The 25,832-nt window shown below is 56.7% G+C and overlaps 4 protein-coding genes across 10 annotated transcripts in view; 1 reads left to right on the top strand and 3 right to left on the bottom strand.

Annotated features, from left to right (window-relative positions):
• RPL38 (ribosomal protein L38) overlaps nt 1–25,832 on the bottom strand; it is a 289,914-nt gene that overhangs the window by 111,715 nt on the left and 152,367 nt on the right. The window lies entirely within an intron of this gene.
• On the top strand, nt 7–9,503 carry VCF1 (VCP nuclear cofactor family member 1). Of its 4 annotated transcripts, XM_068655285.1 has the most exons (5): nt 7–136; nt 1,091–1,187; nt 4,826–4,867; nt 5,154–5,216; nt 6,856–9,503. In XM_068655285.1, the coding sequence occupies exons 1-5, from the start codon at nt 90–92 to the stop codon at nt 7,099–7,101; spliced, it is 495 nt and encodes a 164-aa protein (XP_068511386.1). In that variant the 5' UTR covers nt 7–89; the 3' UTR covers nt 7,102–9,503. The 4 variants fall into 4 exon arrangements, with proteins under 4 accessions (XP_068511386.1, XP_068511387.1, XP_068511388.1 ...); XM_068655286.1 differs by lacking the exon at nt 4,826–4,867; XM_068655287.1 differs by lacking the exon at nt 5,154–5,216.
• COG1 (component of oligomeric golgi complex 1) lies at nt 8,071–16,846 on the bottom strand. 3 transcript variants are annotated; one of them, XM_068655271.1, is made up of 15 exons: nt 16,262–16,844; nt 15,371–15,615; nt 14,818–14,999; nt 14,304–14,474; nt 14,071–14,224; nt 12,957–13,167; nt 12,033–12,815; nt 11,768–11,914; nt 10,998–11,159; nt 10,577–10,704; nt 10,348–10,456; nt 9,776–9,885; nt 9,595–9,670; nt 9,169–9,208; nt 8,071–8,232 (listed from the first exon to the last, which is right to left on the bottom strand). In XM_068655271.1, exons 1-14 carry the CDS (start codon nt 16,577–16,579, stop codon nt 9,191–9,193), a joined length of 2,814 nt encoding a protein of 937 aa, XP_068511372.1. In that variant the 5' UTR covers nt 16,580–16,844; the 3' UTR covers nt 8,071–8,232; nt 9,169–9,190. The 3 variants fall into 3 exon arrangements, with proteins under 3 accessions (XP_068511372.1, XP_068511370.1, XP_068511371.1); XM_068655269.1 differs by lacking the exon at nt 9,169–9,208 and having other exon boundaries at nt 16,262–16,846; XM_068655270.1 differs by having other exon boundaries at nt 8,071–9,208.
• SSTR2 (somatostatin receptor 2) lies at nt 17,961–25,393 on the bottom strand. Of its 2 annotated transcripts, XR_011088816.1 has the most exons (3): nt 24,983–25,393; nt 19,880–24,380; nt 17,961–19,814 (listed from the first exon to the last, which is right to left on the bottom strand). XR_011088816.1 is itself a non-coding variant. In XM_068655273.1 (2 exons), the coding sequence occupies exon 2, from the start codon at nt 24,302–24,304 to the stop codon at nt 23,189–23,191; it is 1,116 nt and encodes a 371-aa protein (XP_068511374.1). In that variant the 5' UTR covers nt 24,305–24,380; nt 24,983–25,393; the 3' UTR covers nt 17,961–23,188. The 2 variants fall into 2 exon arrangements, 1 of the variants encoding a protein (XP_068511374.1); XM_068655273.1 differs by having other exon boundaries at nt 17,961–24,380.

Here is a 25,832-nt window from a genome sequence, read left to right as displayed (position 1 = left end):
GTGCGGGCGGCGCGCATGCGCAGAGGGGCGGGGAGGCCGGAAGTGGGAGCGGGGCCGGGCGGCGGGGCAGGCACCGGGCGCTGCCCGCCATGAGCTGCCGCCAGCCGCTGCCCAGCGAGCGAGGGGCGAGGCAGAGGTGGGACGGGAGGGGGGACGGGAAGGGCCGGAGGGGGTGAACGGGGGTGAACGGGGTGGGTTCCGGGGCTCGCCGAGGCCTGGTTGGGGGCTGGGGCCTGGGTGGGGGCGGCGGGGGCTGGGCCCGGTGTAGGCCGCGGGGGGGGGGGGGAGGGAAAGGGGGGGGGGGGGCGGCCGGGGGGTGAAGGCTGAGCCCGGAGGGTCCTGGGGGTCCTAGGCCCGGTTATGCATAATAATAATAATAATAATATAATAATAATAAAAATGGTAAAATTATGATAATAATAATAAAAAATGGGTTCTGCCGCCGGGGGATGGCGGCCCCGGGGGTTCTGTGATGTGAGGTGGGGCTGATGTCACAAGGCCCCGGGGGGTTCTGTGTCCCCTGGGGGTTCTGTGGGGGTTTAGGAGTGAAATTTGCTCTGGGTGTTGGAAATCGCCGCGATTTGGGGCTGAATGATGCCGAATTGGGACATTTATAACACTCAAGAAAGTCGTCGCGGGCGTTAATTGTGGATGGGTGTGAAGAAGATGAGTGTAACGGGGTATTTAGTGGAAATGGGGTCACTGTCAGAGGGTGGGCACGGTCCCCGGGGTTATTTTTAGGTTTTTAGAAAGTCAGGAGCGCTGCAACGCTGAGAATTGTCAATTTACGTCATTTATTTAGAAAGATAAATTTAGGAAGATTTAGAAAGGTCGTAATGGCAGGTCCCTGCCCCAGAAGCTGATGTGAAAGCAGCAGCCTGGCTGCTCTGTGAGAGGAGCAACAATTTCCTCTCTTCTCCATCCACAACACCTGCAAAGGGGACATCAGCTCACGCCAGACCAGAGGTTTAAACATAATTCGCTAAATTACCAAATTTTCTTGCTTTTACATAGAAATAGAGGCCAAAACGTGTGGTAGACCAGTAGACTGCTAATGTGTTTTTCTTCTTTTTCCCTGATCTTTCCTCAGGAAGAGGAGGCGCAATGGCAACGAAGATGACGGCCACGTGCCCCAGACAAAACGCAACACCAGGAACACCGTCCTCCAGGACTCGTGGGACACTGAGGTGAGAGCCTTCTCGGGCAGGTTTGGGTTCCTTTCACGCTGAATTTACAGAATTTACATAATGGTTGCAATATTCTTTGAAATTGCTTTCAGGGAGAGCAGTTAATGAAAACCCATTTTTGCTTTGTGTACGAGGCCAACTCTGTTAGGTATTCAGAGACTGAAATCTGTCAAATGTGGTTTGGAAACTGGCACGTTTTCCACTGAAACTACCCCAGAAAGTTTCTGTTGGTGTATTTCAAATACCCATGTGTAAATCCCAAATGAAGATACCAAAAAAAAATAGAATTTGCTGCCTGAAACGAGGCGCAGCGCATCCAGAACCACACAGGTGACTGGGGGGGGGGTTACAAGTGCCTGTGGTCGCTTTGCCTGGCTGCCTGCCCTTCCCACTCTGCATTTTTAGGAGCGTGTTTATTTGTGGTAGAAAGGCAAAAAGCATTTCAACGAGCACAAAAGTGCCCCTTGCAAGCAGTGGTGCTGGCGTGATTTTTTTATTTTTGAAATGCTCTGGAAGAGCCTGGCAGCTGACGTGCTCCTTTGCCACTGAAATGCTTGACCTCAGACTCTCTGTTCCTACTCGGATTTGCTCTGATTTCTTTCTGGACGTGGGATAAACTCTCCTGTTATCTCCTCGCTCACATGGCAGGTGTTCTAGGGTGGTGTGACTTGCTAGCATCTGAGCTTTCTTTTTTTTTAAAAAAAAAAAAAGCTGATTTCTAAACTGCCACCAGATTTCCTGAGCCGTTGCCTGTATTAATCATCCGAAAATTCACTCTGTGCATTTCTAATTAGCAACGTAGCTCCGTTGCAAAACCTTCCCGGAGAAGGGGCCTGCGGCACGGGGGCCGCCTCCTCGTTTGTGTCTCTGGAAGTTAACGAAATTGCTGTGATTTTTTTAAAAATAGCCATGTTTTTGTGCAGCCCTCTCCCTCTGAAGGCTGCAGTGAGTAATTCCACGGCGCTGCCGTTGCGTTGAGCCACCGGCCGTGCTTTGACTGCACCAAACGTGTTGTGTAACCGAGCAACACTTCTTTTATCAGATGGCAACGCCTTCAAACATATATTTTAATGGGCTACGAGGCTCTGTGTACCCCCCCTGTTCCTTTTTTGAGGGAGGCTTTTACCCAGTGCCCCCTTTACAAGTGGTGCTGTGATGGTGACGCTGTCTGGGAACACTCTGGCAGCTGCTGGGGTGATTATCCCAAAGAAAATCCCTGCTGAGAGGTGTTCCTGTTACCTGCATTGCTGTTTTTCTAGCAGTAAGGCTTGCTGGGACGAGGTTCTCTCTGCTCCCTGGGTATAACGGGTAGAGCCGTGGGTAGCTGCCTGCCTCCTGACGCTGCATCACTTGTCCAACAGGTTGCACGCCCCCGGTGTAGAGTAGTTAATGGCTAAAAGCAGCTTTGTGGCGGGGAGGAGGAAGAATTTAGTGTGGAACCAGGGAATGAAGTGGGAGGAATGAAATTAAGACTCTGAGGAAAACCCCTGATGGTGAGTGGCAGAAGCACCTGCGCTTGGTGTGAGCACTTGGACGTTTGACTGGGCAGAGGCTGCTCCCATTTCGGTGTTTTTTAGCAGCTTGTGTTGGCCACGCGGGTGCGGGGGCACCTTGTTTCTGTCCTGAAATCCTGTTTGGTTTGGGGTGCTGCAAGCAAACAGCATGGTGTGAGCTGCCCGCCCCGCCACCGACAGCGCAGAGCAGTTCAGCTGCTGCAGCTAACATCAGGACCCCTGCTTCCTGCATGCCCTGGCGCTGGCAAAGTGTGTCTTAACACATTAAACCCCAACGTGCAGGCAAGGAGAACTCCATGCTCTTGCTGCTGGCGTGGAGGAATGCACCTGCTGGGCGGTTTTACCAAAATCAGCGTTTCCTTCCTCGAGGGAATGACATTCGCAGTGTCATCCACTGATGAACAGAGCTTTTTTTTTGTATTTTGCTTGTTTTCTTGCTTTGTGGAGCCACTGAACTGAGCATGGCCAGAAATTGGAGCTGTGGGATCCGCCTGGTGTTGTTCCAGTGCTTCTTTGAGGACTTCCTGTGCCGAGCAGAGAAATTCTTGTGCTTACAGTGCTCAAGTGCTTCCGACTGGTGGCACTTTGAAGCTGTTGGCCATTTGTAACCCTTGGACGCAGTTTCCTATTGCTTTGCAACCTACAAAGGGAGCTCTTGCCCGTTAAAAATCCCAACTAGCTGTAGGACAGAAAGCAGGAGAGAGAGAGAGTGTTGGGGGAGAGCAACCCGTAACTTCAAAGGATGTGTGCAGGGAGAATTGCTTCCCTCTGAGGACGCACGCACACCTGCTTTTTGTTAAACATTGGCTAAAAGTACCCATTCCTTTGCCTCCCTTCAGCTGAAAGTTGACTGTTTGCTTCTTCCAGAGCGTGGTTTACTTGGAACATAACCTCGGTAGGACAGTCAGGCAGACAGACCACTGAGACTGACCTTGGCTTGTGGCAGGATCTTTTTGTTTTTGCCTCGCTCCTCATAGCCAGCAGCAACGTGTAAGGTGAAGGGAAATGTTTTGTTTTAGTGGCAGTTCCCGTTCAGGTTGTCCCTCAGTCCCTCACTTTCAGCCGTACTGTGCATTTAAGCTAGGCCTGAAGGAACAGGATTTGCAGTTTTTTCCCACTGGATTCTTCGCCCAGGGTAGGCAGCCTCTTTGGCCAGCTGACTCTGACAGGAGCGAAGCTGAGATTCTCTTTGATACCCATCAGCACGACTTCTTGGGAAATTGTTGTGCTGACGTGCAATTCCTGCCGGTCCTGGCACAAACCACTCCTAGCTGACAGCCACGGAAACCTCTGCAGTCCAGTCCGTGAACTTCCACACGACTGCAGTGGCTGTTAACCATTAGCCAAGCTTTTTTTCATTCCCTGTCAGCTTCTCCATCTCCTCCGTTTACCAGGAGGGCAGCTTTCTGGTCCCTGCAGGTACTCACCTGTAAATTTAGTGCAAGCTTTTCCTGCTCCTGTCACCTGCCAGCTTGTCCCAAAGCTGGGCAGAGCTGGGGGCCCTCAGAGGTGCTGCACTGGGGAACCACCAGTGGAAAGGAGCCTGTGGTGTTCTGCTAACTCTTTTTTCCTTCCTGGATAACTTTCTTCTGCAAAACCTCGTTTCTTGTGATTCCTCTTCGTTAACCTGCCTGATGGCAGGATTCCTCAGAGCCTCCAAGTGCTGCTCTTCCCCCTGTGGAGGCCGCTGACACAGAGCAGCAGTTTTTGTGTAGCTCTGCAGCTCTGCCTCTCCACAGCCATCACCACGGTGAGGAAGGGCTGCTCTAAATTCTGACTAAACCCAGATCATTTCTTTGTTTAACTCATCTCGAGAGCAGCAGGACCTGAGCTGCTTCTTAAACTCCTGTTGTTAGTGATCGAGATGCTACATCACAGCTCAGCAGGTGAATACAATTAAATAGTTTTCCCACAAATGTCCAGGTAAAACTTCTGTAGCTACAGTGCTAAGAGGGGCTGGTGAGTCAGGTAAACCCTGAGAGGCCCTTTTGCTACTTACAGTGCTCATAAACTTTCCCAGGGCTGCTTTCTTTTTCCCTTTTGCTTAAAGCTTTGTTTCATTGTGTAGATGCTTGTCGTTGCTGACATGATGACTTTAAGGCTTCTTTTTTTGTCTAATTGTAGTCCAAATGCGTAACAGAATGTGCACCACAGCCGGGGGAAATGGTAGGTCCATGACGTGGTTTGGGCAATAACTGGGCTTCACGTGCTAGTGAACTTTTGCATTAGAGAAATGGAAATAAAGAGGGTCTGACGGATCTACCAACAGCCTTAGATGTAGGAAGCACGTCCCAGGACACAACCTCTGCTTAAAAAAAATCAAAATAAAACTAGACATGCGTAAAATAATCATTACTAACAGCTCTAAAATGTTTGTTCTGTTAAGATGTGATGCTTTGGCAGTAAGTAGTAAATACCAGCTTCTCATTTTGATCTTTACCTTGATTTGCAGAAGGTGGCTGTAACGAAAAACAGTAAGGAACACAGACTAAAAGGAAACAAAGTGTCCTGTGCGGTGGGTTTCTCTCCAAGGCTGCTGTGACTGGTTAAGCGTAACAGCATTGCATTTCAGTCTCTGTGCTTCTGTGCGAAATGAGGTGGGCTAGCAAGCACCATTTCGCAGCTCCTCTCTGTCCTTCTGGTGTCCTCTCCCTCTCGAGTGTTAGCAGCAGCAGACAGAGGAGCTCGTTGCTCGCCTGGTTCCATCTGCTGCTTCCTTAAGAATGACTTTTATATATATTTTTTTTATTGTTTTCTCCTTGCTGGAACCTACCACGCCAGCACGGGTGCGGCCTCGGTGCTGATGCCTCTGCACCAGAACTGAGGCATTTTTGGTGCTTAGCAAAACAAACTCAGCGTGGTGGAATTGTAACGACCAACTGTGGAGGCAGTGCCACGGGGCTTCCAGGTGGCGTTGTGGTCTCTTCCAAATATTTGTACGGTGGCTTCCCGGGCCTTGCACTGGTCCTTACATCTCCTCCTCCAAAGCGAGGCCTCCTGGATGTGGTGCTGACTGTTAAATTGCCGTTGACTTCTTAAAATTTGTCTTCCTCTGCTGTGGCCACCGAGCTTTGGCTTCTGTGGTTTTAACTTACTACTTTCAAAGTGGGCTTTTTTAGCTGCTGTCACTTATGCTGGCTGCTTGTTTGAATTTCCATCTTACGGGATGGCAAAGTGGTCATTCTCTGACTCGTAAGCACCTAAATCTTTGCATTTTTTTTTCCTGAGTAGCCTATCACACAGTATTAAAATATTTCAGCTCTAACTAACAGAAACCTTTCATTATCAGCCCTTAAAATGGTGTAAAACAAACAGTTTTATGTCTTTGAAACACCGAAAATGATGGCTAATGCTCTTCAGTCATTACCATAAAGCGTGTTTATCCTAATGCTAACAAACCAGCCCTGTCCTCTCTGTTAGCTGAAGTTCTCTGTGTGTGGAAGTATTTAATGGCTGTCATTTTTCCACTGTTTTGTCAAGTAAATTGTTACGGAAAGCTAACAGCTAACATCCCAGTCCCAGTGCTTAACTGGGAGAAGAGGACGGATGCATGTGGAGGTGTTCAAAGACCTAAAATGGGAATCGTGTTGCATCTGTTCCTAACAGCCTGTTGCTTTGGATGCTTCGGATCACTTTTTAGAAAAATTAACCTGTAGAAAAACGCTTTGCATGGTGCTTACCTAAAATATCTGCTAAGCCAGAAGGGATAAATGCAAAGGTGGTCCAGCTTTTTTTTTTTTTTCCCCTTACGCCCTGCCTGCCTTTACTGACCCGTGCAGCTCAGTAGGAATATTCTTTATTTTCCAGTTCTCGGATGAATTTGGCAAACTTCACTAGTGCTAAAATGTGGGTCATGGGGGCAGAGCTGATGGGCCTAAAACGGAAAGTTTGCGATCCAGCGGGGAGGTCAGCGACCCTCCGGGTGGAAGCTTGCTCAGCCCTTCAGCTCCGGGACGCTTTCCGTGCGGGGCAATAACCACAGCGCTGAATGCCAAGAAAGCACTTGGTGGAATTTTTTCTCCATTGGGCTGAATATAAGCCTGGAAATCTGGAAGGGAGGGGCTTACTGTAAAGAGTATTTGCTTGACGAAGGTATTTTGTCGTGGACGGGAGAGAGAAATGTTGTTTTGCTGTTAATGTTCTCTTTGTCTCAGTCCTCCAGCAGCGATAGCGGCAGCAGCAGCAGCAGCAGCTGTAGTAGCAGTAGCATCAACAGCCCTGACAGAGCAAGCGGTCCAGAAACCAGCCTAAACCCGATAATTGCAGGATCCAGTCCTGTCTCCTCTCAGTCCTTCCATGAGCAGTCTGCACTAAGTCAAGGTCCTTACTTCCACATCAACCAGATCCTGAAGGAGGCACACTTTCACAGCTTACAGAGCCGGGGACGCCCTCCTACATGATGAACCAGCAGTTCCTTGCCTTCTGTGAAGGGACAGCACTGTGTAGATTTGATATTTCAACTTCAAGTTTGTTAAAATGGAATTGCACAAAACGCCTGTTGCCTTTTCAGTCTATATTTGAAATAACAGGTTAACAGGAAATTGTTTACTTGTGGTTTGCTGCACTATTGCAATGCAAAAGGGGCTTTGAAGCAATTTTTATAGGATTCTTTTTGGGGTGGTTGTAAATTACATGTCCAGAGGAGACCGAGGAATCCACATCTGTGTTATAGGATTGCATAATGTCCAATTCCATTGACTGCCTAATCTGTTTGTTAGCAGTTTGTTGCTTTATGTAAAACTCTTTCAAACATTCATCTTCAGTTTTATAAGTCTTTTTTTTTTAATTTCAATAAACTAGTAAAAAAAGATTTGGCAAAATATTTTTTGAGCATTTAGAAGTAACAGAACAGCAGTAGGTGCTGTCACTGGAATCTGTTAGGACTGATCCAGCTGATCTCAGCCCAGTTCGGTGCGTGATGAGCTCTATTTTGCCTCATCTTTACTGTTGCAGTATTGAAAAGAAATTGTGAAACTAGAACCAGGAAAGCATAGGCAGCTGTAGCCAAAATACCAGGTGCCTGCAGGGTTTGTATAGAGGTATCTGCTGAGAATAGCCTGGGGAGGAGCTTCTGAAGGAAAGAGGAAACTTACGTTGCTTTGATACCAATTTCTAGCTGTGAATTTTTTTTTGTTACATTGTGTAGTTTTATTTCTTTAATTTGACTTTAACTCCTAAGGAATAGAAAGTGCAGGAGTAGCTAGCGCGCCGTTTCAGCACGCAAAGTACAAGGACTTGCCTGCCCCGTGCCTGGTTCAAGCAGCATCTGGCTAAAATGGCAAAGTACTTCTCTTCTGGCAGCACCAGCGGAGGTGCCACCAGTCCCCACGGAGGGCAGAGTGTTCCCAGTGAAGACAAACACACAGACAAACTTCTTATATTTTATTGAATCACTTGGTCATGCCAGAAAGCCATCCCAGCTTGAAGAGAGAAGGTGCAGCTGTGTCTTCCTCCTCGGTTACAAGCTGCCTGAACAAAGAGCCAGGGCGCGCTGCCTCCTCTTCTGCTCTTGTGAGTGCGGGAGGTGGAACCTGTTTGTTTTAAAAACCAGAGTCAGAACCTCTTACAGCACACCTTTGACTTATTCCCTACCCTCATCTACAGTAGCTGCAAGGAGGCGCAGCCTGCAGCAGGACAGCTGTTCCCAGACAACTTGAGCCTGAACCACAACATAACTGCTTCCACTCCTGGTGGTTAGTGACAAGCAGAGGCAGGGCTGAGGGGCAGATGCACAGCTTTTTGCTGTTGTTAGTGAGTTAACTTCTCAGCTGTCGGCCAGTGCTCCAAGATAATCATCTGTACAGCAGAGAGAGGGCTGCTGCTCTTGGAGCAATGGGATAATAATGATGAATTTACAGCTGTTGCCTGTGCAGAGTTGTTCTTGAGTAACTGGACTTCAACCTCTGTTTTATCATAAAAGGAACAAGCAATTCTGTGATGTGGGGCTAATGCAAATACACACGTGCCAGCACAGCCAATGCTGCTGCCCCAGCAGGGGAGTGGTAGAAGCAAGACAAACACCACTGCACGCTACTACAGCTGAGGTGTAAGAGGTAAAGAATACCTTGACTGGGAAGCTTTGGACTTTTAAACAACTCTGACACTGTGTCTGGTTCTTAATGCTTCTGAATAATGGAGAATGAGAGTTGCAGAGCAAAGGCTGGCACTTCAAGTAACGCTCTGCTCTGATAAAAACATCTTTACTCTTCCATCCCATTCGAAGACACATTATCAGCGATGGATTATTGGATTGTGGCTAAAGGAAACGTCACCAATTCCTGCTTCCTGGAGCAGTGAGGTATTCCTTGGCTCTCAGTCCTCAGCACAGGGACTTCCAGCTAAGCAAATGCTTTAAACTGGAGGAAACGTAGCAACATCATTGTTGTCAACTAATAAAACTCAGAAGCAAGACAATGCAGAGCCTTTGCAAGAGAAGCAAGCCACTCTGGTCACACAGGCTTCAATACCCAAGCCAGACTTCGTCAGGAGTTAAAGGTCAGCATCGCACTGGAAGGGAGTTCAAATAATTAGATAGTATCCTTCAATGTTTCTTGCAGCTATCCTTAAATGAATTAAGTTGTTTATGAATTGATCTCAAAATGACTCATCTGTGCAAGTCTTCACTGCATTTTCATGGTAGTTACTGCCTATGTTTTACCGCAGAGCAGCAAGCCCCCAGATATCCAGGGGCTGTCAGGGTTTTTTTTTTTTGTGAGGGTCAAGGGGAAATCCAAACCGTCTCATGCTGTGTTGCCGTAATGGTCCTCATTTTACAGAAAATAAAAATCAGGTTAAATATTAACTGTTTGGTTACTTTCTTCTTTCTCTGCAAGCTCTAGCTGTGGTGCACTGGCAAAAAGTTAAGGTGGCTCTGGTGGCTCTGGTTTACCAACCTGAACTCTTTCTGCGTTCCTGGTGGCAGACTTGGCCTTTCGTGAGCTTGACATACTCAGCGGCAGAAGTCCAAATCTTAAAAGAGGTGGAAGAAATGCTTTTGGTCTCAGGGAAGCAGCAATTCGGGCCTTGCTTCCTGAAGAGATGTGGGAACGCACAGAAGGGAGCTGAGCGACTTACCTGATCTGGCTGGATGCTAAGGGCAGGATATTGTGGAGCTCCTGGGAGTTGAGCGCGCTGCTTCTGCTCGTGTACTGGTTCTCCGTCCCGGTCAGCAAGCCGAAAAGAACCTAGAAGGCAGAAAGGAACTATTTGAATTTGGGGGCATCTGCAGAGCTGACCCCAACCATACACTGCTGCTGAGTACTGGCGCTGCGTAACACTCAGGGTTGAAGTTTTAATATGAAATTAAAACTTCCCCCCCTTCTAGCCCCTGCTTTTAATTGGCACTGCTCACTGTTACCACAGCCGAGTTCCAGGCCTGTTTCAGCACTGCTTAACCCAATTAGCATTGCCCAGGCTCCAGTGAATCCTGTGAGATAAAGTTCAGCCAACTCCGCGCCTGATTATGTGCCGCTCAGCCAGCTCAGCAAGCTCCTCTTATCATCAGCTGGCGTTAAACACCCTTCCCCTTCCTGAGCGAGTGCCAGCAGTTATCTTTGGACATTAAGCAGTTTACAGTGCCACCACAGCTGCCCTTCAGAGCATTTTGCAGCGCTGCTTCCTGAGCATTCCCTTTCCTGCACACTTACAGACGTTCGCTGCACCAGGCGATTCAGGTTGCCGTTTAAGTGAGGAGTAAAAACGTCCAAGTCGAAGGGATCGATGTGTCCCTCCAGGTAGTCGGTCACCTTCTCAATCCTACGAGCAGAGATTTGTCACCGTTCCCATCTTAGCAAAGGGTGGGACACAAGGATGGCTGCCAGCACCAACGGGGTGGGCAACCTACTGCTAGTATCTGAACCCCAGAATCGCGCTCACCTGGAGTCATGCTTGCTCCTGCTGGCCTTTGCCTCCTCGCTCCTGGCTGTCAGGATGATATTCAGGTAGCGCAGATCGTAGAGCAGCTGCAGAGCCCTGTTCTGGGTCATGGGGAAGGCGCCTGCTTTCTGCAAAAAGAAGGGCTCCACTCGCACCGCAACACGGCTGAGAACGGACTGCATCAGGGTGAACATCTCAAATCATCAGCCCCAAGCAGCAACCAGCACAACCAAACTGCTCTGAGCACACTCTGGTGTCAGATCCCTTTTTGCCTCATTTTTGGGAGGTGCGTTCACCCCCCCCAGCTCTCCCAGGTGTGTTTCCTTTTCCAAGGGACCGGAGCACACACACACATTGCTGACTGCCCAGCGACCCCCACATCCCACACCAGCTGGGGCAAGGACCCATCCCGCTCACGTACCTTCTCCTGCTTCTCCTCCATGAGCTTTTCGTAGGCAGCAAGCACTGCTGCCATGCAGGTCTTCAGCAGCTCCTGCAAGGTGACTTTGGGCAGAGTGTGGCCCCCGACCCGGTTCACCTCTTGGCACAGGCTGAAGAGGAGGCTCTGGACGTACCAGGACGGCTGCGTAACAGAACAGCGTTATTTGGCACGGGGGCTGTCAACTTCGTTAGCTCTACCAGCAGCACAACAACATTTCAGTTCTTAGGAGCTTCCTCAGCAACCACAGAGCTCTGCCACTGAGCCTGACCTCCCCCCGTAGCAGGATTTAAACTTTCATGGGTTTTAAATCTCCTGCCACAGCAGGCTTTTGGTTATCACAGCCCTGAAAGTCTCCCAGCGACCTTACCAGAGGGATTGACCTGAGCCCTCAGGCTTTGCAGCCCCGTCCTTCAGTGCAACCAATTTCCAAGGAATCTCTCTCTTGTGGGCTCTTGTGCATAAACCAGGCAGAACAACTCCTCTCACTCAGCTTTATAGGATCTGGGCCAATCTGAATCATTTCAACACACAGCAACTACCTAATTTCCTTCCTCTGACCTCTGTCCTTAGGAGGTGAGTATTGCAGAGCAAACAACAGCACCAGAGGGTCACTGCCCGGTGCTCAGAGCACCAGGAAAACTCTGGGGCAGGTCAGCAGCATTCCACAAAGCAGTGGTTTTGGAAACCAACAGTTTTATCTTCCCAAGCAGATCATTTCTCTGCATCTACCAAGAGCATGCTCCTCGTACCTGCATAGGCAGCCGGATCTTTGACGTTACGCTGTTTCCAGCCTCGGTCTCCTCCTGAATTTCAATCTCATCCCAGTTGGTGGCCATAGCCAAGACGGAGCCAGCCGTATCCAGCAGCAACGCGTGGGTGAAGCCCTGAACCAGAGCCTACAGCACAAAACACAAAAGCACCACGGAGCCCAGAGTGAGCTGAGCAGCCAGCCCCAGGGAGCTGAGCGAGCAAAACCCCCGCAGAAAATGGTTGTGATGAGCAGCAGCTCCTTACTTTGGTGACAGCGGAGCTCCAGATCTGGTAAGCAACCAGGCTCTGCTGCAGGAGCTCTGCCTTCACCTCCTGCCACTTGGCCTGCACAGGATTCACTTCTTGAGCTTTCCCCTTCCCCAGCTTCTTGGCGGAGCGGGTTTCCTTCAGCACCATCTCCGCGCCCCCCGACTGGCCCAGGATACACTGCTTGAGGTGAGGGCAGAGCTCGCTCAGGGACTGGCACAGCCTGGCCATGAAGAGGACAGCATCGAGCCTGCTATCGCTGCCAGCCCCTGCCTGTCCCCCCAGCAGGTTCTGGGCGTTTTGGAGCTCTTCTCGCACGCAGCCCAGCAGGTGGTGGACGCAGGCGACGCAGCGCTCGCGCAGCAAGCCCTCCACCAGCCCGGTGTCAGCGTAGCGGTCGAAGGCGGAGCGAGGCTGTAGGGTGGGAGCAGCCTCCTTGGAGGGCTCCGTGGGGAGGTAGGAGAGGAGGTCATCCAACCTGGCTTTCAGCTTCAAATCCAGGGCCGAGCAGAAGCTCTGCACGCACGGGGTGAGCGCCTGGGCCTTCATGGACAGCCCGCTCTTGGCGAAGTGGCTGCGGTTCGCCACGTTGACCCAGGCGGCGTCGGAAGGGAGATCGCTGGAGCTCTCCGACCACAGGAACAAAGCCACGTTGTGCTCGAACTGGACGGGCTTGCTCAGGGCGGAGGAGGCAGGTTTGGCTTCAAGTTCCTGCAGGGCCGCGACGAGAAGCTGCTTGGAGCTGCTCGAGATGGATTCAAAGCCCTCTTTGGTCAGCGTCTGGAAAATGAAGGGGAAAAAAAAAAACCAGCTTTTCCACGTGCCTCCTGTCATGCAGCACTTAGTTTGAGGCAGCCTGTTTGAGGCAAAAAGGGAGGGAAAAGAGCAAGGCTGCTCGAAGTGCTGCAGCAAAGCACTCACCTCCAGCCTGTCGAGGAAGAGCTGCCGCAGCAGCTCCTCCCAGAAGGAAGCGGGCTTGTCCAAAAGGCGCCGGCACACCACGTCCCAGTGCTGGCTGACGGATTCGCTCGTGAGCAGCTCCCACACCGCATTGCGGATCCCCGCGAGGCCTTTCAAGCTCTTCACGTAGACCAGCAGGCTGCTGACCCCGGCCCTGATATCATCACTGCACCTGCAGGCAACGCTGAGCTTCAGATTTGCTCGGACGCAGCCCCACAGAACCCAGCAGAAAATCATCGAGGTGGGGGAATTCTTGATCTGTCAGCAAGAGGCTCAGCCTGCAGAAGCACTTGCAGGGCTGAGGGGATTTCTAATTCTCAGCAAGGCAGCTGCACCCTGGATCCCAGCAGGGAAACCACGTGCCCTGCGTTGGGAATCCAGGGCTGCAGTGGGTGTCAAAGCCAGGAGCACCCCAGGAACACCCTGGCCATGCTAACTGCCCCCCACTGCCAGCCTCTGGTTGCTGGAGAAATATCCCACAGCCAGCGTGCTCCCCGTGGGGGGCTGCAGCTGATGGCAGGGGCCAGCTGGCCAGCCCAGCAGCAGCTGCACGGGGTAACGAGGTGGGACTGATTGCAATGGATGAGTAACGAGGCTGCTGAGGGGCTGCACGGGCTGTCTGCATCCTCAGGGGGGAACTGAGAACCCCATAAAGGGGGCCTGGGGGCACCCCAGCAGTCTGGGCAAGGACAGCAAGAAGGATGTGCTGGAGCAAGAGCCAACAGAGGCAGGTGAGGGATTTCCTGCTCATTTACTCTTGATGTTTGTTTTGCTGGTGGTTGTGGCAGTGTAAAGTAGCTCAAGACAAATATTGCTGTGCAGCCCTGAGTTAGCCTGCGTGGCTTACTGCATCTGGGTGCCACAGCCTGGTTATTAGGGCTGTGCTGTGCTGCTTTGGGGTTTTTAATTGTAAAGGAGAGGGAACACTGAGCGAGGAGCCAGCAGAAGGTGCAGCCTGGCAGGAGGTGGTTTTGCTCTGTGGGTTATCCGGGCTTTGCTTTGTGCTGCTGCCTTGACAAAGAGACCTTGTGGTGTCTCGGAGAGCCCTGTGCTGGGGGGACGGTGTCACACTCACATGGCAATCCACTGCTGCAGCGTGTCCCTGAGGTATTCCTGGCTGATGGGGTGGGCCAGGGTCCGCAGGGTTGGCTGGAACTCCACCACGGACTCCGGGAGGTACCTGAACCAGCTGCTCAGCTTCACCTCGTCCTCCAGGACCCCGCCTTTCCCTGGAAACACACAGGATGGGGGAGTCAGCCCAGCACGGGGGGGCCTCCTGCCTGCAAACTGAGCTGGCCGGGTGCTCACCTGCTGGGTGCTGGCCCGTGGTGCTCTCCAGGGTGGAGAAGAGCAAGCCACAGGGCAGGGCTGGGTCTGGGGGCATCCCTTCTGGCATCATGTAGAAGAGGGCATAAGCCTGGTACAGAGTGGTGGTTAGCAGCTCCATCAGTGAGCACACCTGAGCTTTTATTCCTGCACCTGCAAATAAATAAAAAAAAAGCCTTTTAATAGAGGTAACACCTTAACACAAGTGACCAGCCCTGTGTTTCAAGGCCTGTGGGTCTGGTGAAACCTTCCAGGGATGGGCTGGAGGGCACAGGGCTCAGCCCCTGCTTCTTGGTTAACAATTGACTGTAAAATTGACTTGGTTAAAAGCTCGACTGTAGGTCCTGAGTGCTGTTAGTTCAGCACCATGGCAAAATACACGTCCCCAGCATTGTGAGCTCTACAAAACTAAGCCACCCACTCTTCTGTTTGGGTTATAGAGAAAGAGAGAGTTCCCTTTTTGACTTCAAAAAGGAGGCAGCCCCCTTGTACCGACCGTGGTGCGGCTGGTTGAGGAGCTGCTGGATCGCCAGCTTCCTGGCCAGCAGGAAATCCGCGAGGGCCTGGCGGGGAGAGCTGTCCTCCAGCAGCATGATGGCACACAGGGCTTCTGCCACCGCCTGGTCCGACACGCTCTGACACCTCAGCAGGGACTTGCTCTCCTGCAGGATGGTGGATCTGGCAAGGAGAGGAGGCAGGCAGTCAGCACGGGCTGCGGGGAGGAGGTTTGGTGTTTGATGGATGCATTCAGGCTTGGTTAAGTGAACCTGAGCAGGAGAAGCACGTGGTGCTCACAGAAAACACCCGCAGCCCCTCCGCAACCCACCACAACCCCATAATTTGTGATTTTTTGTGATTGCTTTTCTGTGATTGCTTGTTTTTTCAGAGCAGAGCTCTCCGACTGCTCCACAGCCAGCTGAGAAGCTCCTGCTTGGCAGAAAGCAATCGGAAAAACTTCCAGGCTTTGTGCCAAGGGCGGTGACAGCCGGGGAGCACCTCCTGCACCCCACTGAGGCATGGGGGGGGACCCTTCCCGAGGCGCTGCCCACCTGAAGTGGCTGGCGGCGGCCACCTGGCGCAGGAGGATGGGGAAACGGGCGAGGATGGGGCTGTAGCGGGCGCGGGGGGCGTCGAGCTGCAGCAATCCGTGGAGGTGGCGGCACAGGAGGTAGAGGCGGGCGGCGGGCAGGTAGCGGCCGGCCTCCATGGCGCCCCAAGCCCGCTCAGGGATGTCCAGCAGCAGCTTCAGCTGCGCTGCCGCCCGGTACAGCTTCTCCGGCAGCCGCGGTGGAGCCTGGGGAGGGGGAGAAAAAAAGGGGTGAGGATGGGGAGGGATGGGGGGAGAGGAGCTGGGGGGCTGAGGAGGGGGGAGGATAATGGGGGGAGAGGCTGGAGGGGGCTGAGGGGGGGTGGAATGGGACCTGGGGGGGGTGATGGGGGTCTGGGGGGCTGAGGATGAGGGGGTTGGGCAGGGAGGACTGGGGGAGGCTGAGGAGGGGGGAAGCTGATTGGGGAGAGGCTGGAGGGGGACTGGGGGAAGGATGGGGCTGGGGAGGGGGAGGATGGGACCTGGGGGGTGATGGGGGGCTGGGGGAGGAGAGAGAACTGAGGGGACGAAGTGGGGGCTGTGGGGGGAGAGAACTGGGGGGCTGGGGAGGTAGAGGATGGGGGGACTGGGTGGGTTGGGGGCTTCTGGGGGGGGGATTGGGGGGGCTGAGGGAAGGACGGGGGAAAGGGTGGGGGGCTGGGCAGGAGGAGGATGGGACCTGGGGGAGAAACAGGGGGCTGGGGGGGGGGAGAGGACGGGGAGAGAGGACAGGGGGGCTGGGGGGGGCCTTGGGAGACTGGGGAGGACGGGGAGGGACTGGGAGGACGCCGGGGCTGGGGGGGGGGTCCGGACCCGGCTCCCTCACGGTCCCCCCCCCTCCCTGTGCCCTCACCGGCGGAGCGGGCCCGGGCCGTGCGGCGCCTCCCCTCTGCAGCCCCCTGACGGCCCCCAGCAGGCGCTCGGCGCTCAGCCGCATCTCGGCGATGGTGTCGGCCGCCTCGATGAGGTCCCGGTAGCGCTCGCCCACCATCTGCCGCAGCTCCTCCCGCTTCTGCTCGATGCCGGCCCGCAGCCGCCGCTCCGCCGCCCGCAGCTCGGCCGCCGTGTGGGCCTCGAACAAGGCCTCGGCCTCCGCCGCCCGCGCCGCCATGGCCGCTATTACCGGGTTCCCCCCCCTCCTTCCCGGCGGCAGTGACGCCACGGCCGCCATCTTGGAGCCGGGCAGGGCCCGCTTCCGTCAGCGGCCGCCGCCATGTTTGTGCAGGGCACCGGTCGCCATGGCAACGCGGCCTGGCCCTGTTGTTGGGGGGGGGGGGGTGTAGAACCGCAGCGTTTTGCCCGTTTTTTCCGGTTTTCGCACCAAACCAGCTCGCCTCCGCGGCCTGCGGGTGTCAGTCCCGCTCTGCAAACCCAGAACTCGGGGCTGGGGTCGGTTCGCTCAGCCCGGGGGTGCGCTACGGGCCTGGCCCCGCCGCCCCGGGGGGGCTCACGGGCAGGCCCGGCCCCGGCCCGGGGCGGCCCCGCAGAGCTCCGGGGCTCTCCCGGGAACCGGGCTCGGTCCCGGCGCCAGCCCCGAGCTCGGGGCTCCCGAGCAGCGCTAGGTGGAGCCCGCGGCACGGCACGGCCCGGGTTGAGCTCCAGGGCCCCTCCCGAGGAGCTGTGAGGGCAGAGCTGCCTGCTTGGGGGGGGGTCTGAGGCCCTGCTCGGCGCACCGGGCTTTCAAATAAAAGCGTTTTTAATAAATAAACGTGTTTTAATAAATAAATGTGTTTGTGTTTTAATAAGCATCGCTTACAGGTCTGGCAAAATCACGCTGTGTCAAACTGTGTGTGTGTGGAGGTGGCACCTGCCACATACCGCTCGGAAGCACAAAGGCCCCCTCTGATCAGATTTTTTTTTTTTTCCCTTTTTTTCCCTTTTTTTTCCCTTTTTTTCCCTCCCCCTGCCTCTCTTCTTTACGTAGCTGCGAGCTGAAGCACGTGCGCTTGGTATCATCTCACATCCCCAGCCTGTGGAGGCAGAACGAAATCAGCGCACGCTTTAATTTTTTATTTTTGGGTTTGCGAAATCTTCCCAGGGCAGTTGGTGGCTTTCCCGTACCAGCACTCTCGTGAAGATTTAATGTTTTCTGACGGTAACCTAGATACGTCTCTGAGCACGTCCTGCCTGCGTATCTATAGTTATACATAAATCTGACCAGAAAAACTCCCCGCAGCCAACATTTGGCGCCTGACACTGACTCAGTCAGCTCTAATGCGGGAGGCACAGCAACAGCTTGCTTAGAAATCCTCGTTTGTGGAGGAAAATCCTGCCCCAGCCACCTGCAGGAAACAGATCTCGAGGGGCAGGGCAGCGGCACGGTGCTGCTTGCCCACACCGGGCTCGTCAGAAGCCCTAACCCTAACCCTAGGGTCCCCAGGAAACCCTAACCCTAACCCCAGCTGCACGGGTGCTGCCCGTGTCCTGGAATGAGAGCGCGTGGTCTTGGCAGAGATGCTGTTGGTGCTGATAATTTTGCTTATTTATTTTTTTTACCCAAATCTTGTGAAACAGCGTTTGTGTTGCAAATGGTGTGCGTGCATAAATCATGGTTGTTTTGATGATTTTTTTTTGGTGATAAATGTTGATAGCAAAGCTGGTCTGTGCTGCTGGCTGCAGCGATCTGGACTTCCACAGTTTATCATGGAGCCGATTTCTATAGGTCTGCAGTAAAGGCCCTGTGTTTCCCTGGTAATACACCTTGTCTCCAAGCACACCCGCTAATGCGCTTGCACCCCCTCCCGGTGCTGTTTGCTCCAGCAGATTAACTCTCTGGCGGTGGCGATTTGCTCTCTGATCTCTCCCGAAGCAGCACGGGGGCTGCTGCCACCTCGCAGACCAGTTTTTGCCTTTCAGCTGTTCCCAGAGAGTTGCTGCCACCCGCTGCCCTCGCAGCTCTTTGTCCTCACTCTCTGCCTGTGACCTGTTGGGTTTAGTGGTTGGTGCTGGCACAGACGCGTCTGCACCTCAGGTGCTCTGAGTTTGTGCTGACCTGGAGTGATCCTAAGCTTTTGGGGCAAACCCAGCTCTCCTGCTGGGGGTGTTGGAGCACAGCGGCTGTGGGGGGCAGCTGGAGGGGTCTGCGGGCGCACTGTCCCTTGGTGAGGCTCCAGGTTTGGTGCCTTTCGTCCTCCAGGGAGGATTCCAAGCCCCCCTATACCTACACGGCCACCACCCACCTCTGACACACGCACAGAAATTCAGAAACCGTAGGAAAACCTTTACTTCCCTCCCACCCCCCTCAGCGTCTCCTTCCCCGTGAGACTGGCGGCGCGAAGGCTCAGCTCCGAGCACATTGCTGGGAAGAAAAAGGCTCAAAGCAGCCCCGCTCTCCATCATGTTCCAGTCGCAAAGTCTTACACCAGACCCACGCACACCACACAGAGCACAGATATAGGTACGGGGAGGGGGTTATGTACACGACGTGGGCAGCACGGCGCTGCGGGGGGACGCTCCCCGTCGCTGGAGCCCCAGCTTGGCAGGGCAAGGCCCCAAATTTAGCAAGGGGTGAAGCTCTGTTCCTTGCTGGTGTCGCCTCTCAGCACGGCAGCAGCTTCCACGGGCCCTTCTGCTTGGTGCAGGCTGAAGGAAGCCCACCGAGGAGCCAGGGAACCCCAAAGGGCTCGGTCTGGCTCTCTGCTGGATGCTGGTGAAGGCACACGCAGCAGAACGGGGGTGAACAGTGATAATAAAACGCTCTGCTGGCGTGTCTGCTATATACACATATGTACAGTCACCCGGCCCTTCCCTCCCGTGGGCTGGGTGTCCAGGCTTTGTGTCCCTTGTCTCCTCGTGGTCAGACCGAGGCAGGTTCCCCTGATCCCAGCCATGTCCTCCTGCTCGTCCTTTTTGCAGTCCTGGAGCCAGCAGGGGGAAATCCAGCAGGAGGCACGAGCTGGGGACCGCAGGCAGGCAGAGAAGGGCAGAGATGTCTCAGGGCCACGAGCAGCAGCTTGCTTTTCAGACCTAGGGCTGGGGGGGGGGGGGTCACGGTTGGGTACTGCAGTGCCCCTTTGCTGTAGCCTTGCCGGTGATCTCCCTGTGCGCAGCCCAGGGCAGGGATTGGGGTCGGGGGGCAGGATGCAGGCTCCCCCTGAGCAGTTTGGAGTCAGCTTGTTCACAGCGAGAGCTCAAACGACCTCGGGAGCAAAGCACAAGTTGTGCAGGGGCCATCAGCGCTGCGGGACCCCCCTAGTGCCCCCCTCCCACAGCCCCGGGGGCTGCGGCCGGCCTCTTGCGTTGAACCCCGCATCCTTCTGGCACAAATTTGGGGAGCAAATGCTGTCGGTGTTCCCAGCAAAGAAGTCCAGGGCAGCTTTGGTGCTGGTGTCAGGAGCTGTAGCGATGCCAAAGGCAGGCTGCAGGTCTGCAGGCAGCCTCTCCCTGCCCGTCGGAGCAGGAGCTGGCTGGAAAGCAGCGGGGAGAACTGCCCATCGTGGTGCAAGGAGCCGGGATCTGTCCCACTGAGCACCCTGGGAGATGCTGGGCACAGCCACAGCACCGAGATTTTGGTCCCCTGGGTGCACTACAGGACACTAGGACACACAGAGACACCACAGGACACAGGGACTCTGCTTCCCATCGCCTCCAGTCTGGGATAAAGCTCGGAGCCATAATTAATCTCGCTTGCCTGGGGGCAGCCTGCACGTGAAGGGGCAGCGGGGCTGCTCCAGCCCTCACAGGAGCAACCTCTCCGCCCCGAAACGAACCAGCAGAGATCTCTCACCACGCTGCTGGCAGCCCTGCGAGGCTGTTCCGAACAGATCCGATACGAGGTCAAGTCCCCACTAAATTCAAGTGGCTGAGAAGGAAAACTTCGATAGTGGTGCCGCTGGTGATTAGCCGCTGAGGACCCGGCAGCAGCTTTTATTCACCTGCTTTTACTGCGGGTGCTGGGCAGCGCCTGCGGCTCCCTCTCCTGCTCTCCCTGCCAACACGGGCTTGTTTTGCTTTGTGTTTTCCCCTGCTCGAGCCCTGGGGCCCCAGCAGTGCCCGGGAGATTCCTCGTGCTCTGCCCCACACAGCCCACCTGGGGTGACCTCTGGGGAGCCCACGGCAGTGTCCCGTGTCCCTTACTCCTCGCCCGCTGCCCTGTTACCCCCATCCCATGAGGTCCCCCGGGTACCAAGGAGGGAACTGGGGTATTTCAGCTCCCAGCCCCCTCGTGCAGGGCAGATCTGAGCACAAGCAGCAGCTCAAGCCCCATTTCCACAGCTCCAAGGTGTTGCTGGGGTGGGTGTGCGCCAAGGCAGAGCTGCCCTGGGCACAAAGCATCCTCTCCACATCTCACCTGGGGACACCCATCCTTTCCCAGGCTCCTGAGGACCCTCCTGTGCTAGAAATCCACGCTTTCTGTGCTTGCAGCCCACAGAGGAGCTGGGGGGCTCCTGCTGGAGGCTCCTGCTGGACTGGAGCCCCACCGTGGGTCGTGGTGCTGCTGGCAGGGGCTGCACGGGCAGGACCGGGGCGCTGCCAGCACCAGGAGCTTTAACCCCAATCCCTCCCTGCCTCCTGTCCTGCTCCTTCCACCCCCAACCCCTTCATCCCCCACCATACAGCCACCCGCAGCCCAGCAGACGATGCTCTGCCACTAAAGCCTCATCCTGACAGCGCCCAGCCCCGGCGATCCCGATCCCGTATTTTCTGATGTCATGCTGCTGGTTTTAATCCCATAGGGGCAGCCTGGCTCTCGCTGTGGCTTTCCACACGCCCTAAGGGAGCCGTGGCAGGGATGGGAGCGGCTGCCAGCAGCCCAGCTCAGCGCCGAGCCCACGCAGAGCCTCTGCGTGTCCCTCGGAGCAGGAGGTGAAGGGTTAGGAGCAAATAAATGCTGACGAGGCGCTGCTTTGTGCCCTGCAGAGCACGGAGCTCCCGGGGGGTTTTGGGGGGCTGCTGAAGGGCGGTGGGGTGGCCCTGTAGGATGGGGGTGATGCTCCATAGTGGGGGGACTCGCTGCAGGGGGAAAGAAAGAGGAAAATTTGGAGCTGGCACTCCTGGAGCATGGCCTGGGGGTGTGCACCGAGCAAGGTGGCACCCCAAAACAGGCGGCACCTGGTGGGAATGCTCCTCCTTGCCCCCTGTCCCCCTGCCCTTCTCCTTTGTAGCACGAGGTGGGGGCTCATGGATCCCACGGGCAGGGGAAGGGGTCTGGGACCGGACGGTTCCTTCCTCCTAAATGGCTGCGTTCCCAGGTGCTGAGGTTATCCCAGCACCTTCCCTCCTGCTCGGGCTCTGCAGGGCTCTGCGTGCTGACCCCAGGCGTGGGCAGGGGCAGAGCGGCTGCTCCGGGACATTCCTGAGCAGCTGAACTCAGCAGGCGCCGGGCTCTAATTGCTGCTTTGGTGCCTGAGCGGAGCCTTTTGGACCCCGGGGTCCCCCTGCCACGGGGGGACACGTGGTGGTGGTGGGCTGGGGCTGGCTCTGCCCCGAGCACCCAGCCCAGACCCGCCACCCCCTCACCCTGCGCCCTGCTCCTCCCCAGGGCTTTGTGCTGGAAGCCCCCCCTGGGGAGCTGCTGTCCCCCTCCCCGTGCAGTTACCTGCAGGACGTGCGCCCGGCAGTGACGTGGGTCCTTGCTGTCACCCCTGGGGCACGGGGACAGGAGCAGCCATCCCATAGGGGGGGGGACAGGCTGGGGGCTCTCCTCCAGGGCTTTCTCCTTCAGCTCCGTGTCACCTGCTGTGCCGCTCCCTTCGGCTCGGCTGAAGGTTTGGGTTGAGTCCCCAGCGCCCCCTGACCTGTCGCCTGTCTTCTCCATCGTTCTCCATCACCTCCTCCTCCTTCCTGATGTGCCTGGGAGGAGCAGGGGCGGTGTCCCCAGCCCCCGGAGCCACGGCAGCAGCAGGACAAGCCCCAGAAGCCATCAGCAGCGGGATGGGGACGAACAGCAGCCTGCAGCAGGGCTCTCCAACCCCCCCGGTGCTTCGCCGAGGATTTCCTACCCAGCCACCCTGCCCAGGGCGCACCGGGGACAGCGGTGGTTTTGGGCCAGCGGCGCAGCCAGAGCCTGATGCGAACAGCTCCAGGTGAAACGAGGGAAAAAAGGGGAAATCCTCCATCCCAGGAGAAAACCTGCGGGAAGGTGACGTCACGGCAGGGAGGAGGGCAGGGGCTGTCCTGCAGCGGGGGGCACAGGGCGGCTGCGTCCCTCGGGGCGGCTGCCTCCGTCCTGCAGGACCCCTTCTACAAAAGACGCAGTCAAACAGCAGCAGGGAGGCTTCGGGGGACGTGGCTGAGAGAGTGATAAGCCGGGCAAAGTACAACCCCAAACATCCTCCTCTCCTCGGGGACTGCAGGAGTGCAGCACACCCACGGAGCTCCCGCCGGGTCTTGGCGCATCCACGCGGTGGCACCTCCTTGGGTCACCCAAAATGTGCATGCAGGGCCCAGCCCGGGCAGGCTGCAGGGTGTGTGTCCATGTGCAAGCACCCACCCCGGGGCACAGCACCCAGAGGTGGCTTCAGCCCCGAGGGTCACGCCAGAGGAGGAGCCGTCGGAGCCACCCCTGCGATGGCTACGGCCCCACGGTGGCACTTTGGTGTTGAAATGCGCGCTGCCCCGTGGGGATTTCTGCGAGTTGTCTTTGTGCTCCTGGCGAGGCAGCTCCTCAGAACCGAATCCTTCCCAGCGCCGACGAGCCAGCCCGCCAGCAGCTCGGGAGGACACCCGGCCCCCCCGGCGTGCGCGCTGCCACCCCCTGACTCCCTGCGTGCCGCTGCCCTGCTGCAGCTGGGAGCAAGTGGGGAGAGGAGAGCGAGCAGAGGACAACGCCGCCGGCCCCTCAGATGCTCGTCTGCAGGTCACCGTTGAGCAGGGTCCTTTGGGTTTCCGTGGTCTCGTTGAGCCTGGACTTGTCCTGCTTGCTGTCGCTGCGGTCGGCGTCGTCCATGCCGCTGACCTTCACTAGGCAGAGGACGTTCTGAAAGCTCTTCTTGAAGTTGTCGGAGAGGAAGGCGTAAAGGATGGGGTTGGCGCAGCTGTTGGCATAGCTGAGGACCACGACGAAGTCGAACATGCCCTTGAGGACGGGCGTGGGCACGATGAGGACGGAGACGGAGGAGACGTTGAAGATGTAGAAGGGGAGCCAGCAGAAGATGAAGACAGCCACCACGATGGAGACCATCCTGGTGACTTTCTTCTCGGACTTTTTCCTCTTGGAGGAGCCCACTCTGATGCCCGAGGACTTGACTTTGATGATGATGAACAAGTAGCAAAGGCAGATGATGGTGAGAGGCACCAGGAAGCCCAGGATGAAGGCGTAGATGATGAAGCCCGTGTACCAGGCGCCCGACTCCCCCGGCCAGATGATGGTGCAGCTACTCCTGCCGTGGTTGTGCTGCACCCCGGCATAAATCATGATGGGCATGATCACCAGCAGGGAGACACCCCAGACGGCCACGTTGATCATTTTGGCTGTCCTGGGCCGCCTCCACTTGGCCGATTTAATGGGATGGACAACGGCCAGGTACCGGTCGACGCTCATCACCGTCAAGCAGAAGATACTGGTGAACTGGTTGATCCCGTCCACCGTCATGACCACCCTGCAGATGGCTTTGCCAAAGGGCCAGTGCACCAGGGCCACCTGCATGGCCAGGAAGGGCAACCCCAGCATGAAGAGCTCGTCGGCGATGGCCAGGTTGAGGATGTAGATGTTGGTGATGGTCTTCATCTTGGCGTAGCGGAGGATGACGTAGATCACCAGCGTGTTGCCGCACAGCCCGACGATGCAGACCACGAAGTAGATGAAGGTGAGGATGGCGTTGCTGGTCAGGTCGAAGTGCTGGCCGGTGGCGTTCTGCGAGGCGTTGGTGGGCGCCTCCACCGAGAAGTTGTCGAACGGGGAGGCCGGGGAGAACCAGAAGGCGGTGGCGTTGGGCAGCTCGAATTCCAGCTCCATGGCTCCGCCGGGCACGGGTGCTTCAGAGGAGCCCAGATGTCATCTCCCCTTCCCTTTGGGGATTAAGGAGAAGATTCTAGAAAGGAGGGAAGAAGTGCAAATGAAGGGATTCCTGGGGAGGATGTGCCCATCCCGCTGCCGAGCTCTGGGGGAGAGATGCTCCCCGGAGGAGCTTTCCCCAGCCGGGCTCCCCCACCTCTCCTCCCCCCCGGCACCCGTGCGGCACCGAGGGCTCTGCCCGGGGCGCACCGCGGCTCCTCCTCACCCCAGCGGCTCCGGACTCCTCCCGACCCCTAAAATACGGCTGCTGCGCCCCGGGGGCGTGGAGCCGCTGCCCAACGCGGGGCGACGGGGGGATAAAAACCCTTCCTCTTAGGCAGGAGCCGAGGAGGATCCAACCCCACCGCAACCCGGGGAAGGGGGAACCGAGCCCCGGCAGCCCCCGGGGAGGCTGCGCTCGGGGGTGCGGGGATGCCCCAACCGCAGCCCCAACCCCGCACCGCGCTCCCTCCGCTCCCAGCCGCGGCTCCGCGCATCGCCCGCCGGCTCCCTGCCTCTGCAGCCACCCGGGGGGGTGCTGAGCCTCGGGGTGCTGAGCCGGGGGGCGACCACCTCCCCGGTACCGTGCAAGGGGGTACCCGCTGGAGGGGGCGCAGAGGCTCTCCCCTCTCCTCTCACCTCCTCCTCCGCCGCCCTGCCCCGGCCCGGGGGGGCACCGGGGAGGCACCGGCAGCGCCCTCCCCTCCGCACCCCGCTGGGCTCCGCTCCGCTCCGCAGCGCTCGGCTCCGCGCAGCCTTTCCCGGTGCGGCTCCGCCGCCGGACCCAAGCGCACCGGCTGCGCCCCGCCCCGCGTGGGGCGGCTCCGTGGGGCCGGGGCGGGGACAGCCCTGCCCGGTGCTGCCCGGGGATGCTCGAGGATGCTCGGTGCTACCCGGTGCTGCTCACCCTGCCCGTGCTTCCCGGTGCCACCCGGTGCTGCTCGGGTGCTGCCCGGTGATGCTCGAGGGTGCCCGGTGCTGCCCACCCTGCTGCGCCCCCCCTGCCCTAGCAGCCCCGCGATGCCACCGCAGCTTTCCACGGCTCTGGGTGCTGCAGCCCCCTCCCAGAAGAGCTCCTGGCCGGGCTGTGCCGGGTTTTGCTCCTCTGATCGCTGCTGGCACGGTGAAGGGTGCCCAAAGCCGGCGAGCTCCGTGCCCCGCGTCTGCTCCAGGAGCTGGTTCTTGATGGTGGTGCAGATGGCTCAGCATCTCCAGGGGCACTGGGAGGGAGGGACAGGGTGACAACCACGCTGTCACCTCACTGGAACTCATGCCACACCAAGTACATGAAGTCCCCGTGTCCCTTGGGGTGCCAGGAGTGTCTTTGCCCCAGGATTTTGCACCTTGCGACCAAAGGGGAGGGGAGGCAGCTCCCTGCTGGCCTGGGAGAGGTGGGCGAGGACCAGCCACGGCTCTGGGGGCTCCGCATGGAAGCTGGGGCTCGTGCAGTGCAGGTGGTGGCTGCCACAGCCTGCCCCGCTGCAGTTAC

Source organism: Anas acuta, chromosome 18 (genome assembly GCF_963932015.1).
Source record: "Anas acuta chromosome 18, bAnaAcu1.1, whole genome shotgun sequence".
NCBI lineage: Eukaryota > Metazoa > Chordata > Aves > Anseriformes > Anatidae > Anas > Anas acuta.
This window is presented reverse-complemented; position numbering and strand designations above follow the sequence as displayed.

What these genes read in the sequence shown, in the direction of transcription:
- SSTR2 (XM_068655273.1), bottom strand. Translation starts at nt 24,304, where the DNA reads ATGGAGCTGGAATTCGAGCTGCCCAACGCCACCGCCTTCTGGTTCTCC.
- COG1 (XM_068655269.1), bottom strand. Translation starts at nt 16,579, where the DNA reads ATGGCGGCCGTGGCGTCACTGCCGCCGGGAAGGAGGGGGGGGAACCCG. An exon ending in GCCGCCGCCAGCCACTTCAG is followed by an intron (nt 15,000 to 15,370) that starts GTGGGCAGCGCC and finishes TCTCCTTGCCAG; the next exon opens with ATCCACCATCCTGCAGGAGA. An exon ending in TTAGCATCCAGCCAGATCAG is followed by an intron (nt 9,671 to 9,775) that starts GTAAGTCGCTCA and finishes ACCTCTTTTAAG; the next exon opens with ATTTGGACTTCTGCCGCTGA.
- VCF1 (XM_068655285.1), top strand. Translation starts at nt 90, where the DNA reads ATGAGCTGCCGCCAGCCGCTGCCCAGCGAGCGAGGGGCGAGGCAGAG. An exon ending in GAGCGAGGGGCGAGGCAGAG is followed by an intron (nt 137 to 1,090) that starts GTGGGACGGGAG and finishes ATCTTTCCTCAG; the next exon opens with GAAGAGGAGGCGCAATGGCA. An exon ending in GAAACAAAGTGTCCTGTGCG is followed by an intron (nt 5,217 to 6,855) that starts GTGGGTTTCTCT and finishes TCTTTGTCTCAG; the next exon opens with TCCTCCAGCAGCGATAGCGG.